The 17,914-nt window shown below is 36.8% G+C and overlaps 3 protein-coding genes across 3 annotated transcripts; 2 read left to right on the plus strand and 1 right to left on the minus strand.

Annotated features, from left to right (window-relative positions):
• The first annotated feature begins 6,525 nt into the window (after window positions 1–6,525).
• LOC139845688 (wall-associated receptor kinase 2-like) lies at window positions 6,526–7,886 on the plus strand. The gene is made up of 2 exons (XM_071835923.1): window positions 6,526–7,429; window positions 7,522–7,886. The coding sequence occupies exons 1-2, from the start codon at window positions 6,526–6,528 to the stop codon at window positions 7,884–7,886; spliced, it is 1,269 nt and encodes a 422-aa protein (XP_071692024.1).
• Window positions 7,887–13,734: 5,848 nt separating this feature from the next.
• LOC139845704 (uncharacterized) lies at window positions 13,735–15,009 on the plus strand. Its single transcript, XM_071835924.1, has 2 exons — window positions 13,735–14,718; window positions 14,791–15,009. The coding sequence occupies exons 1-2, from the start codon at window positions 13,735–13,737 to the stop codon at window positions 15,007–15,009; spliced, it is 1,203 nt and encodes a 400-aa protein (XP_071692025.1).
• Window positions 15,010–16,200: 1,191 nt separating this feature from the next.
• LOC139845720 (uncharacterized) lies at window positions 16,201–17,664 on the minus strand. The gene is made up of 4 exons (XM_071835925.1): window positions 17,404–17,664; window positions 16,803–17,108; window positions 16,329–16,547; window positions 16,201–16,212 (listed from the first exon to the last, which is right to left on the minus strand). Exons 1-4 carry the CDS (start codon window positions 17,662–17,664, stop codon window positions 16,201–16,203), a joined length of 798 nt encoding a protein of 265 aa, XP_071692026.1.
• Between the last annotated feature and the right edge of the window lie 250 nt (window positions 17,665–17,914).

Consider the following 17,914-nt stretch of genomic DNA (forward strand, 5'->3'; position numbering starts at 1 on the left):
CACCGGTTGCCGGAAGGGGGACAAACGCTGGAGACGGTTAATAAGAAGTTGACAACATGCCAGCCATCAATAACTATAACTCATTAATTTTCCTTAAATCAATCACCACTCCAGAAACAAATATGGGCATCTTCATGAACTCTTAAGTTTTTACACAAAACTTAACAATTTTAATTTTTACATGCTATTATGAAGAATTTTTGTGTTGGTTAACTTCCAACTAATGTATTCGTATCAGTTTTTTTTATTGCAAATCAGACAATAATCCCACTAGCTATTCTGATACTCATGATACGGTTATTACCTATGTGACTTTTTGTTGTTTCCATACACTACTTGTCACGCAAACAATACTACAAAACCTTCGAAAATGTAATAATCACATATATTACCGAAAGAAAAGAAAGTTGACCAGTTCTTGTGATGATGTACTTAATTTCAGTGACTATTTTCTATTGACTTTCCATTGATTTAGTTAACTGCTTACAAATATGGCTCAGATAAAGTCAACTTGTGAATTTGGGTTTTATCTGATTTTTTTTTTTTTTTTTAACAACATGTATGTAGAAGTCATTGACAGGGCCATAGCCAACCACACAATCATATTCGGACCACTTGTCAGGAGGAAACCCGGAAACCCAGAAACTCAGATTAGATTAACGGCCCAAAAGGCACAATCTAGAGAAAACCCACATGAGAAACCCCAAATTAACAAAACCCACAGGAGAAACCCCAAATTAACTGCCCATAAAGCACAATCTGAGATGACTCCCCCTAGATTCGAACCCCCGATCTCATGAAGCTCAACTACCTCGGGGTACCACTGCTCTGTTAAACAAGTGGTGGCTTTATTTGATTAATATGAGTTTTTATTAAGGCCATATGGCACCAAATAGTTTTATAACGCGTGAATAAATAGCCCTCACGTTGTTGCGGAAATGATTTCGCTCGATAACATAAACATTGTTTCAATAGTAGAGATTATCTGCACATTGTTACGGAACGACCAAAATTGTGTAAGGATATTAGGACCCAAAACAACGCAAGTGATTCAACAAGATCACTCACCGATAGTAATTCTACAAGATTACTAACCCACTTAATGAACGAAAGATTATAAATGCAAGAAATGTAAATCGACACAAGAGATAACGTGATTATATGCAATCGTTGTGATTGCTTTAGTCCACGGACCAACTAGAGAATGTTTTTACTGAATATTTGTGGTGTGTTTACAATGAGTTACAAAAGGGTCTATTTATAGAATGATTTAAGGAATAAGCTAAAAACAATTCCTTGAAGCTTCGTGTGAGTTTCCTGGAATCTTCCCTCTAATTGTTTAAAGTTCTCCATATCTCCAACAATCTCCCACTTGGAGACTTTGAACAAACCCAACCTTCGTCAACCCAAAATATCAACGATCTAACCAAGAACGTTAAACCACCATTATACCGCCAAACTCCATTTGGGACACGCACACTCAACACATACTTCGGATGAGCAGACTTTCGATACAAGGTCTTCAACACTACTTGTTAGAATATTAACTCTCTAATTCTCTAGTTGGGGTCTTCTCTCATCAATTCATTAGAAGACCAATTGAGGTAATGCAAAACCTCAATTTCTCTGTCGTAACAACCTTAGTAAACATATCAGCATGATTCTTCGTACCAATGATTTTCTCCAATAATAAAGTACCATCATTTATATGTTGTCGAATAAAATGATACCTTATCTTGATGTGTTTCGTACGACTATGAAACACCGGATTCTTCCCAAGATGAACCGCACTTTGATTATCACAATTCAAGACGCAATAGTCTTGTCTTTTACCCAACTCACCTAAGAAGTTTTTCAACCAAACAAGCTCTTTAGAAGCTTCTGCAATAGCCATATATTCGACTTCGGTGGTTGATAAAGCAACACTCTTTTGTAGTCGAGACATCCAACTAACCGCCGTCTTCCCTATTGTGAAAACATAACCCGTAGTGCTTTTTCCCGAATCGTCACATCCACCCAAATTAGCATCCGCATAACCTCTAAGTATGACATTGCTTTTAGAGAAGCACAATCCCATATTAGAAGTACCTTTCAAATAACGAAGTAACCATTTAACCGCTTCCCAATGCTCTTTCCCCGGATTAGACATATAACGACTTACAACTCCCACTGCGTGAGCAATATCGGGTCTTGTACAAACCATGGCATACATAATACTACCCACGACCGATGCATATGGAACCTTTTCCATATCCGTTTTGTCTTTTACCGTCTTTGGTGATTGGCTTTTCGATAACTTAATCGTGCTACCCAAAGGCATAGAACGAGCCTTTGAATTCTCCATATTAAACCTCTCTACTACTTTCTCAATATATTTGGATTGAGACAAGTATATAGTACCTTTCACACGATCACGCACAATACTCATGCCAAGTATTTGCCTAGCACCACCAAGATCTTTCATCTCGAATTCACGGGAAAGTAATCCCTTCAACTTGTTAATTTCGGACATGTTGGAACCTGCAAGTAACATGTCATCAACATACAACAATAAGATTATATAAGAAGACTTGAGTTTCTTCAAGTAGCAACAGTGATCCGCTTCACATCTTAAGAAACCAATCTTCTTCATAAAATCATCAAACTTCAAGTACCATTGCCGAGGTGCTTGCTTCAATCCATACAAACTTTTCTTTAGCTTACAAACCCACTTCTCTTTACCCTTTACCTCAAAGCCCTCGGGTTGCCTCATGTAGATCTCTTCAACAAGATCACCATGCAAGAATGCGGTCTTCACATCTAGTTGCTCTAGATGTAAGTCTTCAGATGCAACCATAGAAAGTACCAAACGGATAGTAGTCATTTTAACTACTGGTGAAAATATTTCTTTGTAGTCAACCCATTCCTTTTGTTGAAAGCCTTTGACTACCAAACGAGCCTTGTACCTGTTATTGACATCCAACTCATTCTTGATTCGATACACCCATTTACTTTGCAACGCCCTTTTATCATGAGGTAACTTCACTAGTGACCAAGTTTTATTCTTCTCAAGTGACCCCATCTCTTCTTTCATGGCAAGCTCCCATTGTATGGATTCTTTTGTCTTCCTTGCCTCAAAGTAACTTTCGGGTTCACTATTCTCGGTATAGAGCAAGTAGTTTGCTGATGGAGAATACCTAGGATTAGGTTTGGGCACTCTAGTCGAGCGTCTTAGTGTAGGAGCAACCGAAATGGTTGGACCGGTTTCATTTGTGTCCTCCTCATCACTAGAACTCGCACTATGTTCGGAATCATCACCGTTTTCCGAATCATTTCCATCATTAGCATTTTCTGACGCCTCACCGTTAATTGGCAATTCATTGTTACCCGTACTCCCACTAGAACCTGCAAGATCATCAATAGAAACATCGTCAAAAGTAACATGACCCGGTTTAGGACTCCCCGTTTCCGGTTTGCCATAAACCGAATCTTCATCAAAGGTAACATCACGAGAACGAATCACTTTTCTAGCCTCGTTATCCCAACAACGATAGCCAATTTCATCCGAACTGTAGCCTACGAAAATACACTTCTTTGACTTAGCTTCAAGCTTGTCTTTATCCGCATCTTTGGTCTTTACATAAGCATTACACCCAAAGATCCTAAGGTGATTATAACTCACCTTCTTACCTTGCCATTCTTCCTCGGGAATTCGGAAACCCAACGGTGTTGAGGGTCCCCTATTTATCAAATAAGCCGCCGTGTTAACCGCATCCGCCCAAAACATTTTAGGCAAACCGGCATGTAGTCTCATACTCTTAGCCCTTTCATTTAACGTACGATTCATACGTTCGGCGACCCCATTGTGTTGCGCTGTCTCCGGTACCATTTTCAACATTCTAATACCGAGCTTTGCACAATGGTCTTTAAACTCAAGACTACCATATTCCCCTCCATTATCCGACTTCAAGCACTTGACTTTCAAATTAGTCTCATTTTCTACCATAGCTTTCCACTTCACAAAAGTATTAAATACATCGGATTTAGCTTTAAGAAAATAAACCCATACCTTTCGAGTGGAGTCGTCAATGAAGGTGACATAATAGCGAGAACCTCTATGTGATTCTACATTGGCTGGACCAAACACATCCGTATGAACGAGCTCCAATTTCTCTAACTTAGGTGCATTCCCTGATTTCCCAAAAGTCACCTTCTTTTGCTTCCCATATACACATGGTTCGCAAAACTCAAGTTCTACCCTTTTCAAATCCGGAATTCTCCCACTCGAAACAAGCATCTTCATACCTTTCTCACTCATATGCCCGAGTCTTCGGTGCCATAGAGTTGATTCGGACTCAACATTAACTGTAGCAACCACCGTGTCTTCATCAAACACTTCAACCATATAAAGAGTTCCCCTTTTATGTCCACGAGCCACGACACAACTACCCTTAACCACCTTCCATTGGCGGTTTTCAAAAGTAACCGCGTTACCTTCATCATCTAATTGACCAACCGAAATAAGTTTCCTTTTTAATTTAGGAATGTACCTTACATTTTTCAAGGTCCAATTAGAGCCAAGAGTAGTCTTCAATACAACATCTCCAATGCCTTCTATATTGAGTTGTTTATCATCCGCTAATCTCACCTTGCCTTGATATGAACGAAAATTCTTCATCATGCTTTTGACATGAGTAGCATGAAACGAAGCTCCCGAATCCAAAATCCAAGACTCCATAGAATTTTCAACACTACATAAAAGTGCATCATCACTTTCTTCCGCGGTCAAGTTCACACCTTTCGCCGGACCATTTTTACAATTCCTTTGAAAGTGTCCTTTTTGATTGCAACCCCAACAAACAGCTTCACTTCTATCTTTCGATGGAAACCTCTTCTTAGACTTCTTTCTACCCTTCTTCTCACCGCAATCAAATTTCCTACCACGGTTGTCGGTACTTAACAAAGAACCGGATGTCGATTCCCCCGAGTTTCTCCTACGAGTATCTTCACCAAGAATCAAATCCCTTATTCCTTCAAACGCTAGCTTAGTAGTTCCCGTAGAGCTACTAACTGCGGTAACCGTACCCGACCAACTTTCCGGTAATGATGAAAGCAAGATTAGTGCCTTTAACTCATCATCAAACACAATATCTACCGATGCTAACCTCGATATGATGTTGTTGAACTCGTTGATATGATCCGTTGCACTCGTACCTTCCTTCATCTTCGTATTGAACAATTGTCGCATGAGAAAAACCTTATTAGAAGCGGTAGGTTTCTCATACATGTTAGAGAGTGCTTTCAAGCAAGCAAACGTCGTCTTCTCATTCACAACATTGTATGCAACGTTCTTAGCAAGTGAAAGACGAATCGCACTCAAAGCTTGACGATCCAAAAGCGTCCAATCGGCTTCGCTCATGCTTTCGGGCTTGGTCTCTAACAAGGGTTGGTGTAGCTTCTTTTGATACAAGTAATCTTCAATTTGCATCTTCCAAAAGCCAAAGTCTCTCCCATCGAATCGGTTGATTCTAAACTTCCCGTCTTCCGCCATCGTTCCCTTAACGCAACCTTGTGCTCTGATACCAGTTGTAAGGATATTAGGACCCAAAACAACGCAAGTGATTCAACAAGATCACTCACCGATAGTAATTCTACAAGATTACTAACCCACTTAATGAACGAAAGATTATAAATGCAAGAAATGTAAATCGACACAAGAGATAAAGTGGTTATATGCAATCGTTGTGATTGCTTTAGTCCACGGACCAACTAGAGAATATATTTACTGAATATTTGTGGTGTGTTTACAATGAGTTACAAGAGGGTCTATTTATAGAATGATTTAAGGAGTAAGCTAAAAACAATTCCTTGAAGCTTCATGTGAGTTTCCTGACAGCTTCATGGAGGCTACATATGAGTTTCCTGACAGCTTCGTGGAAGCTACATGTGAATTTCCTCACAACTTCGTGGAAGCTACATGTGAGTTTCCTAACAACTTCGTAGAAGCTACATGTGAGTTTTCTAACAACTTCGTGGAAGCTTCGTGTGAGTTTCCTGGAATCTTCCCTCTAATTGTTTAAAGTTCTCCATATCTCCAACAAATTGCGCACCCAATAGTATAGTAGGTATAATAATTAAAACAATAGCTTTAAATCATGGTTAATGGAGGAAATTTGTAACTCTTGATTGGTATGGGTAAATAACATATATGCCACAAGCTGACATAATGCTAAGGACATACGAAAAAAATAACATCAAAAAACATCAACCCAATAATATAATCTGGCACCACCGAGGCATTACCTGAGTGGTACAAAATCCCTGGTAGGCGCTTGCTTGTATCCACCTAGGTGGTGCAGGTTCGAATCCGAAGGGGGCTGGTTTTCCTGAATATTATGTAAAATATCTCTGTTCCAGTACTTGGGTGTGTGAGTTAGGGGTGTTACCTCCCCGCTAGCCGTTCAAAAAAGTAATAATATAATCTGGCTTAAATAGACCCCCACTGCTAAACAATTCGGTCTCATCATATCTTCCTCCCCAAGAACCATGAATAACATTCATTTGTTTTTCTTATTGTATGCCTTAGTAATCACACATTCTATATCACAATCCACCACTCCTGGTGATGTCATCACCATCACAAAAGTGGCCAACGTAGCGAAACCCGGCTGTCAAAGCCAATGTGGAAACGTGACAATACCATATCCTTTTGGTATCAGTCCAGGCTGCTTTTTAAGCACCCCATTCGAAGTCATTTGCAACACCACTTACAATCCCCCAAAGACCTTAATCAGCCATCTCGATATCCGTGAATTCACAGACTATACTTTTCGAGTGGCCAACAGAGTCGCAAGCCAATGTTACAATCAACTAGGAAACATTATATCTGACAATCCTGTCATGTCAAGTCTCCGCGACTCACCTTTCTCGTTTTCACAAAAAAATAGTTTCACTTTAATTGGGTGTGATGATTTTGCCTTATATGCTGGCCCATCACCTAAAAACTACACCACCGGCTGCATTGCACTGTGTTCAAAGCCTGAAGAGGTGGTCAACGGCTCATGTTCCGGTGTCGGATGTTGTCAAACATTGATTCCAAAGGGACTTCAGTATTATTACACTTCTGTTGGTAGTATGCTTTTTAACCACACCAAAATCTGGTCTTTTGATCCCTGTACGTACTCGTTTTTGGGTGAGACCGAAAAGTTTACATTTCGTGGGGTGTCGGATTTTAAAGATCCCAGCTTTATTAACAGGACCATCGAAACTGTTCCGAGGTTGGTTGATTGGGTGGTTGGGAACTTGAGCTGTAGTGAGGCTAAAAGTGCAGGTGTGTTAGCTTGTCAAGCAAATAGTCGATGTGTCGACTCGGATACAGGGATCTCTGGTTACAGATGCATCTGCGATAAGGGTTATCAGGGTCAGCCTTATCTTGAACCAGGTTGCCAAGGTTAGTTTAATAATTATCATACTTGATCTATTTCAGGGTGAAGTTTTCATTTACAGTATTGCTGACTAATTTTCTGTGTATGATATTGACAGATATCAATGAATGTGACGATCCTGATAATCTTTGTGAGGGGATATGTACTAACACTCCTGGAAATTATGCATGCAGTTGCAAAGACGGTTACGAAGGAGATGGCCTGAAAAACGGACATGGATGTACTAAGAAAATCTCACAGTTTCCGGTTATCAAGTTCTCTCTAGGTACGAGATTGACCAATTGTGTTTTTTCAACTTTTTTTTGGGTATACCGGGTTTCTGACTCGCTTTGCGAGCCGACTAATCCCAGGGCGACTATCGCTTTGCGGGCAGTCCTGAGTCATCGAACCTCGGGCCATGAGAGGGATTATATTTTTCATCTTTATAGAATCGAAACCATGATCTCCACTTTAGAAGGGTAGGCTCTAACCACTCCACCACCACCCCCGTGGTTGTGTTTTTTCAACTTGTATCTCTCTTTCTGTTAAGTCTCGATTGATTTAAAAGTTAGAGAGCAGGTCCGCACCTATAATTCTAACATTTAAATTTAAATCCTTGTTAAAGGGATTCATCCTTGGATAGTTACGTGAATAGTTTACAATAGGGTTTGGATGAAACTAGCTGGAGCTGGAGCTTATAGCTGGAGCTGAAGCTTTTGAGATAGAGCTGGAGCTGGAGCTTTTTTTGAAGCTGATAGCTAGAGCTTATTATTTTTTATAAGTGTTAGCTGGAGCTTATTTTTTTAGTTCATAAGCTTTACTTTTTTTCATAAGCTACTATAAGTAGTTTATTTTTTAAGAGCTTATGAAATTAATAAGCTCTGCTTTTAATGTCAACCAAACAAAGCTTATGACTTATAGCTTATTAAAATTATAAGTTCAAGCTCCTATAAGCTCTCATAAGCTCGTCACCCAAACACTATGGTTAATTGTTTGCAATGTATTTGTCAATGTAATCCAATGTTTAGTTTGTAGGTTGTTCAATAGAATGTCAAATGGATTGTTGGATCTTGTCAAACAACGTTATTGGGTCTGTAACAATTGTCAAACAGAGTTTAGTAGCTTTGGGTCTGATCTTGTTCTAATAAGCTAGGTTAGTACAAAGGTGTATAATCAAAATAAAATGATTTTTACCCTTGATTTTAGGTCGTCATCTTCTTCAACAGTAATATTGCAAACGCACAATAACCTGCAAATTCAAGTATTTAACTGACTCTGGTGTCATATACGTTGATTTATTTATTTTCTTTATTTTAATTGTATCAACAGTTATTATTAAAGAATCTTTCGATTGATTATAAAAGAAAATAGGGACCATTAAAATAGTTATATGGACAATTTTGATGTCATTTACGTAGTACGTAGTATTATTTTACTTTTGACAAATATCACGGACGGCTCCCGGAGGGCCATCTCAATGATTTTGGGGCAATGTTCGAGACATAAAAATTGGCTCTCTTTTAGACATAAAACTTTTAGTACATATAAATAGATGATATCACTAAAATTATCAATACAAAAAAAGTTCTCAAAATAAGGGTAGCAATTTATTTTATTTCCAAATAATTGGCATTTCATTATAATTAAACTTTTAATTAAATAAAACTTCTCCTAGCATTTTTGAAAGCAATTATCGAACAATCGTTTATAGTCAATACTCCTTAAGATATTGTTCTCAATAGCTATCGACGCCGACCCATTAAGTCTTTCTTGTAATAGGGTCAACCGCAACTAGGATTTCAACAAATGCTTCATTGTGACAATTTTTTTTTTTTTTGTTTCAATAAAATTATGTAACTGTATATAAAGATATGCAATTATTATTTTTCAAATTTTTGGGCCCCTATAAAAATTTTGGGCATGTTCGGTTGCACACTTTGCACATATATCGAAGACGCGCCTGGACTCATATGATTTGTATCGGAAATCATCCTAGTACTTTTTTTGTCATGAATGGTCCATGTGGTTTATACTTGAATCATAAGGGTTCATGTACTGAAAATTACATGGAGCATACTTATGGAAAAAGCAGACTTTTAGTGTAATCCAATACCAATAACAAGGACCATTCGTGATACTTTGTCTTTATTTTTTTAGACAAATATATAAATAAATATATAAATATAAATTTGAATAAAACCATATCAAAAAATTTATAATAACGTAAAAAAATAAATTAATATGAATATAAATAAGTTTAATAAAAAAAAAGAGTGTATTTATGTCTTTTTTACATTATTTAGATTAAACTACGTAGTATTTAGATTTGTGCTTGAATGATTACACATGTGCTTTCAAATGTTATTCTAACAAGTAATTGGGTCAGCATACGTCCAATTACCATTTTGAACCAACCCCTTGTTAGATCAAATTATCTTTTAAAAAGGGGGGAAAAAGATGTTGCGTAGTCTTGAACTCAAAACCATGCCCAAGGCCAAACCACCCAGGCAACGTTATGACTTATATTATTAGAAAACATTTTCTATTTATGTAGTTAAAGAAAACATAAAAAAGGAGTTGAAAATGTTAAATTTGCGGCTGAGCATATGAACATTGTCGATTACGTTTTCTCTAATTGAATTTGAATATATACATAAATTTTAGGCGAGTAAACAAACATGTATAACCTAAAGAAATATAGATGGCCAAAATATAAAAATGATAAATTTGATAGTAGAGTATAATTTATTTTTATCCTTCTTTTTCTTGTAACAAAAAAATTAATAAATTTTTCTAAACATAACCCTTAAAATTATGGTTAAGACTTTAAAACATACTTTTACTTGTACATTGTTTAAAACCAACTCCAATAACTACGTTACTACATATATGTACCATAATCAATGCCTTAATTATTTTTTTAAAGTATAACACTAAGGGCTACACTTAGAAAAATTCAAAATAAATGCGAGTATACAACCGCCTCTTTTATTTTTTTTTATTTTTTTGTATTTGTGCAAAAAACAGGAATTAAATTAATATAAAACTAGCTTAAAGCCCGCGATTTCGCAGGCAATTTTGTATGGGCGTTATCAAAGTGTAGAATTAAAAGAGCTGTTGTTATTCCCTCTTGTAAGCACTGTATTTATAAGAGATGCAAAATAGGTATCCAGCAAGACTAACGAAAAACTTAAAAACATATTAAAATATCACGACTAACATGTTGTCTTTGCCTTCTTTCGAACCTCAGGCACAATATTTAGTTTATGAATAAACTTCCTAAACGACTTGGTCACATAAGTTTAATAACTACTGAATACATATACATATATTTATCAAAGCACATGTGACACACTTATAAATCAATGAATACATCTTATATGAAGTATTCAAGTGAAACTTGTTCCAACCCAAGTTATTTTGACCTGAACCCATTTTGACCCATTACCCCACCAACCTTGCCAATTAAACTGTCATTTATCTCTTAGTGCTGACACGGACAAAGTTAACCTTTAACTCATATGTCATCATGAAGTGCAGAATAAAACTTCAGTTTCATAGCTAGCTTACAAATCTTGCTTTATAGGTAACCGAGACTGTGACTTATCCATTTGGCATCAATGTCGAATGCTACTCCACATCAACCCAAATAAATTCATTTTCATGAAGTCTTGAGCTGCAAAACAAAATTGACTTAACTATCTTTAGCCAAACACCTCCAAAAATGGAAATATAGTGGGAGACTCAATCAACACAAGTACAGTTTAACCATACTTACAACAAAAATACTGACTTCTTTTCGCTTTTAATTTGTTATGCCCAACTTGCCCGACCCGTCTATATATATTATTATCTTTTATTTATAATGGTTCAAAACTCAAATGGATAAGTTTATGTAAAAATAATTGCAAGTAAATGGGCCATATATGTCCAACATTGACCCATACTTGCGAAACCTGACCCACATGGTTTTAACCGATAGAAAATTATCTGTTTTGACCCATTATCCTTCCAGCCCAACCATCCATTTGAGGCTTTCAGATAGGACTCGTTAGTGACATGTTTCAACCACCCATTCGTGTTACAAAGTTGAAGATAAGTTAATAAACAAATCATCAGTATATCTTACTTGCCTTTTCTCCAGACAAGTTATGACTTTCAACGGGCTCAATACCATAAAGTTGAGAAAAAAGTACTTGATTAATTAGAGTTACTAATAAAGATAAATGGACATTGTCATCAACTTTAAATGAGTAGAACATAAGATTGATTATAAAAATTTATAAGTAAGGAATAGAAAGACACAGACCTGGGATGCATTTGTAACAGAAAATGAGTAGTGATTATGGTGCCTTTGTATTTTCTCCTGTACAAACATGGTTACATGTAAATGAAAGTTAGTAAAATTTGGATAAAATATGCTTAAACCTTTGACGTAACTCTGGTGATCTCGGAATTCGGACAAAATTGGTCAAATTTGAAAATAGTCATAAAACTGGACAAAATTAGTCAAATTTCAGTCACTAATAAAAATTTAAAATATAAAAAGATTTTTGTCAACCCATTTGACACTAAAAAACCAATCTGACACAAGCAGTCACAACAATTATCTGTATGAACGTGGAAATGGTTTGAATCAGTTATACAGAACAACATTCTCTTAAAAATTGCCATAACCTGATCATCTAAACCTGTAAGACAGGCACCTCATTTGTCAAAATCATAAGATAGCATATATGTCATCTTACTCCAAAAGCAACAATTATATGTTAACAGAAAAAGGATGAAAGGGCTAGTTATACAAAGTAACCAATTACACACACAAAGTTATCATATCTTGACAACGATAAGTTTCAAAACTGTACGAAGCCCCAATTTGCTAATCGCCGTTAAAATCGAATAATTTCAAAATTGAATATTGAGACAGATAACTTAATAACTGAATCAATTAAAATAGAACACGATCACCCGAAATAATATACACTACATACTCAACTTTTATAAAATAAGATCTACAAAAGGATTCAAAGATTCAGATACAAACGTAATGATACCGACCCGTTTTGTTCGAATGTAATTCAACCTTGTTCGAATTTAATAATAGAACGGTTATTAATTTCCCACCACATCTGCAGATTGGAGTTTGATCAGTCGTGATCATCTTGAGAGAAACCTAGGGTTTTTTTGTGTGAAAATGGTGGATGAAGGTGAAGTTTTGAAACCCCTAAATTGGATAGTCTATCCCGTGTGTGTTTTTTAATTTGAGGGGTAAATTAGGATTTTTAAATGTATTGGTATTGATTATGAGGTCATAAAGATGGGTCATCAAAATTAAGGGTTATGATTAAGTAGTAGTTAACTAATGAATGGTTAGGATTAAGTTTAAATTATTTTGATGACTTATTTTTGGTTTTCTTTTAATATATGTATAGATAGATAGAAGATAGATAGATATAGATATAGATAGATAGATATAGAATAGAATAGATAGATATAGATATAGATATAGATAGATATAGATAGAATAGAATAGAATAGAATAGAATAGAATAGAATAGAATAGATAGATATAGATAGATAGAATAGGGATTATCACCAAAATACCTTTTTTTTTAAGCTTGTTGACTGACAGCCCTAAAAAAAAAAGTTTGACAATTTGCCCTCGCAAGGCGCAAGACACCTTGCGTCTTTGCGACCTTGCGTCTTTGCGATCTTGCGACCATGCGACCTTGCGTTACTGACAAACGCAACAAAGAGACTTGCGTCCTTGCGTATTGCGTCTTGCGTCTTGCGACTTGCGCCTTTGCGTCTTGCGTCTTATCCCGATAAGATTTTCATGATTTCGTGGATAAGATTTTGTACGATTTTTGTACTATTACGGATAACTTTTTCAATTCATATAAGGTATTACCAGCTCTATTTTCACTTCATTTCCACCATTTCAACATAAATCATATAATTTCAAGCGTCATTAAGGTAACTTTCTTTGTTTTAAATAATGAGTTTTAGTGATAATGAAACCTTTGTTATTCATATATGTTGTGGTGGTTCTTTTCAATTTATTAATAACTTACCTATGTATTTGCCTCTAGATTGTTTTAGAACACGATTAAAACTCCCAGTTGCTCCCCAAAAACTAATTACTCGAAGAATATTGTTAAAAAATGTTCTTAGAAAAATTAATTTGCCACCTAATGCTCCTGTTTCAATGAGATATGTTGTCGATAATCTTGTTTTTGATATTACTGATGATTATGAAGACTTTCGTGATTTTCTACAACATGCAATATCAAATGCTCCTATTAATATTTACATTGTCGACAAAGTTACAATGCATCAACTCCCAGAAAACTTACAGTCAGTGCAAATCCTACCAATACACAATGTCCATCAAAACCTACCAACACACGATGTCCAACAAAACCTACCAACAAACGAGGAGAGCACAAACCTTCACACACCCAATTTGGAAGAAGCACGACCTGAAGTACCACCTCCAAACACAGAAGAGTTTGATTTCTTCAACTATGGAGTTGAGAACGTATGTAAAATTAAAAAAACAGATCACCCTTTTGAATCAGTTGTCGCGTCTAGTGCTTCGGAGGAAGAAAATGACAGAGAAGATCAAGATGAAGATGAAAATGAAGAAGAGGAAGAAAAAAAGGATGTATTCTGGAATATGCCACTTTTATTGAGTGAGCATGACCAAGAGACTGAATCTACGAGCCAAATAACAACCAGTTATAGAGTATCCGATTTGATTAAAGTTCGACAAACTTTTTTAAACAAGGATGATTTTGTAAACCATCTATACACAAAATGTCTTGAAGAAAACTTCCAAATTAAGCCTGTAAAGTCTGACAAATCTCGATTCACTGCTAAATGCATGTTGCCAAATTGTGAGTGGAAATGTAGTGCATACAAAATACGCCACACTGACAACTTCATCGTAAAGAAATTGCATGACGTACACACATGCTCACGTACCCAAATTATGGGAAATAATAAACATGCTTCCAAAAAGGTGTTAGGAAGTATTCTGATGGAATCGTTCAAAGCTGCAAATCGAGACTATAATCCAAAAGATATACGTGATGATGTTGGCAACCGTTTTCGGGTGAGCATTTCTTACAATCAAGCATGGAGAGCCAAGTGTCATGCAATAGAGATGCTTCGTGGCAGTATGGATGACTCGTTCCGAATGCTTCCCATTTATCTTCATAACATTAAGATTCATAACCCAGGAAGCATGACAAATGTGGTGACTGACAATGAAAATAGATTCGTGATGTGTTACATGTCCTTTGGCGCAGTTGTAAGTATCACTCATCCTACAATTGTTTTATCTTAAACTAATAGCAATCTCATTTGATTTGTTTGCGTGCAGATTCGATCATTTGTCCAAAATGTTCGCCCTATTATCATCGTTGATGGTGCACATTTGAAAGCTGGATACTTGGGTACAAATTTAGTCGCTGTTGCAATGGATGCCAATAACGGAATTTTGCCATTGGCTTATGGAATTGGTGAAGGCGAGACAAACGAGGTTTGGTCATGGTTTTTTTGGCAATCTAAGAGATCATTTAGAGAGTTGTGGTATGAGTAATCGTATGTCAGAGATTACCTTTATTTCTGATCGTGCTCCTTCAATAGCACATGGTATTTCAAATGTGTTTCCTGAAGCCTTTCACTCTTTTTGCGCACGTCATCTATTCATGAACATAAAAACGATGTCCAACAAATTCAAATATTTTGAATGGCACTATTGGAAAATGGTTAAGGCTTATCGTTTGTCAGATTTTCAAGATCATGTTAGTGTATTTCAACGAAGATTAAAAGGGTCTCACAAGTATCTAAATGACGTTGGTTTCAACAAATGGTCCAGAAGTCATGTTGGTCATGTTAGGTATGCATACCTTACTAGCAACAGTGTAGAGTCTATTAACGCTCTATCCAAACATGCTCGCAAACTACCAGTTTGCATGTTATTGGAATTTTTTCGCGCTTCTATACAGGATTGGTTTTTCAAACATCACAACAAAGCAGTTAGTCTCATTTCAACGGTTACTCCATATGTTGAACGTAAATTAGGTAAGAGGACGAACAAATCAAGAAGATGGCAAGCATTTCCATCGACAAACAATCTAATAGAGGTGCGTGATGGAATGAAAAACGGCCTCTTTAATCTAGAAGATAGAACATGTACATGTGGGCAATGGCAATTATCAGGCATACCTTGCGGACATGTATTGGCAGCAGCACGACTCTTCGGAGTGGAAGATGTTACATGTTATGTATCACATTGGTTCTTGTCTCAAACTTATATAAATACATATTCCGAACACATCCTTCCTTTGCCCCATCGATCCGAATGGTCCGATCCAGGGCCCAAGATCTTGAAAATCGTAAAGCCCCCAATTCAAAAGAAAAGAGCACCTGGACGCCCAAAAAGTACCGATCGGATTCCATCTCAAGGTGAAGAAACTGAAAAGAAAGTAAGAACATGTACTCGTTGCAAGCAAGCAGGTCATAACCGAACAACATGTAGCGCTTCTTATGACCTAACCAGTGAATCTACTTCTCAGAGGGTTAAAAAAACAGCCTCAAAATCAAAGTCAAAGTCGAAAGAGAAAGTCGAACCTTCGCAAGCTTATCAGTCTCAATTTTATCAAACGTACGATTTAGACCAGAATTAGGGGACCAGAATTAGTTGCTTGTTTATCAGTCTCAGTTTGTTGTTTATCAGTCTCAGTTTGTTTTTATGTTTATCAGTCTCAGTTAGTTGTTTAAATATGTGTCATAGATTGACCTACAAACAGACGCAAGAACGCAAGAAAAATCTTGCGTATGTCATCAAACACACGCAAATACGCAAACAATAACTTGCGTCTGTCTTTAAAAAAGACGCAACTTTTCAAACAATACCTTGCGTATGTCATGAAACATACGCAAGCACGCAAACATCAACTTGCGTATATCTTTTAAAGAGACGCAAGACGCAAACATAATCTTGCGTAAGTCTTCAAACATACGCAAGAACGCAAACAAAACCTTGCGTAAGCCATTTAAAGAGACGCAAGGACGCAAACAACACCTTGCGTCTGTCAAAAAACCAGAAGCAAGGACGCAAAAAAGGCCTTGCGTCTGTCCCAGATTATTTACATACAAAAATTACATGTTTTACCTAAAAACTGTATAATAATTACATCTACAAGTTAACTAATTAACAACCTTTGGGTCCTCTGGGTCCTCTGGTGGTGGTGGTTCCTGTGTATCAAAGCGTGCACGGAAGAATGTTCTTGCCATTCGAATTCTATAGTCCTTAGCAGCCTTTTTAGGGTCTCCAATGTTGTCAATCTGATCCCAACCAAAAACTATCCTCTCTATATGAAGGCAGACCCAAACACCACAATCACCATGGCCACCACTCTGCATTGGCACATACGGTGCATCCTCGATCATCAACTCTACATCTTCTCTGTTCTCATAATAGTCAACAATTTGTGAGTCCTGCTTCTTGTTAAAGTAATCAATAGCCTTCAAATATAACGGCAAGTTGTCTGATAAGTTTTTGAAGACAGCCTCGAGTTGACCTTTTTTCAAACAACCCTTTAAACTATCATAGACTAATACTCTCTGTTCATCTAAGTTCAAAGTGAGTAGTATAAAATGTTCAGGATCTGAAAAATGTACTGGAATCAAAATCTGCAACAAAAGAAACATAAAAAGTCAATAAGGAAGGACGCAAGGTTGACCTTGCGAGACACGCAAGGACGCAAGGTAGACCTTGCGTCAGGCGCAAGGACGCAAGGTCTACCTTGCGGGTGGACGCATGGACGCAAATTTTACTTTGCGTCCATAATGAAGACGCTAGGTTAATATTGCGAGGGTCGCAAGGACGCAAGAGAGTGTTTGCGAACGGACGCAAGGGCGCAAGATTTGTCTTGCGCCTATTACAGTTTACTCAAAATGTATAGTTTATATAAAAAAAAGGACTAACCTTATCACATTCAGCCCAGGATGGATAAAGGTCATCACTACCATCCCCAAGACCAATCAAATACATATAATCTGGGGGATTGAATTTAATGATCCCCTCTGCTTCAGGATTAGATGTATCCCCCTTCTCCTCCTCATTTTGAGTGTCATCATCATAAAAGGACTTGAATTTCTCCAGTTGATTGAGGAAACCCAATGGCATAATCGTCCATCGAGAACTACATGTATAATCTGCAATCGAAAACTGAGGACTCGAGGACATCTGGCTAGCTCGGGGTAGAAACCTCTGCCGAAATCTCAACAGGAAGGTAGCCCATCCATCAATATGCTATAATCAGATCAAGTTGATTATGAATGTTATAAACCTAAAAACAAAACAAAACAAAACAAAACATGCATAAGTTTATAATTATTAACAAACTTACTATGTTTTCCAAATAACCAGAAAATGTAATTCCCAATAAACGTTTCCAAAACTCAGTATCAAGGAAGAGGAAGGTTTCATTTTGGAA

The sequence above is a fragment of the Rutidosis leptorrhynchoides genome, chromosome 1 (assembly GCF_046630445.1).
Source record: "Rutidosis leptorrhynchoides isolate AG116_Rl617_1_P2 chromosome 1, CSIRO_AGI_Rlap_v1, whole genome shotgun sequence".
Classification (NCBI taxonomy): Eukaryota; Viridiplantae; Streptophyta; class Magnoliopsida; order Asterales; family Asteraceae; genus Rutidosis; species Rutidosis leptorrhynchoides.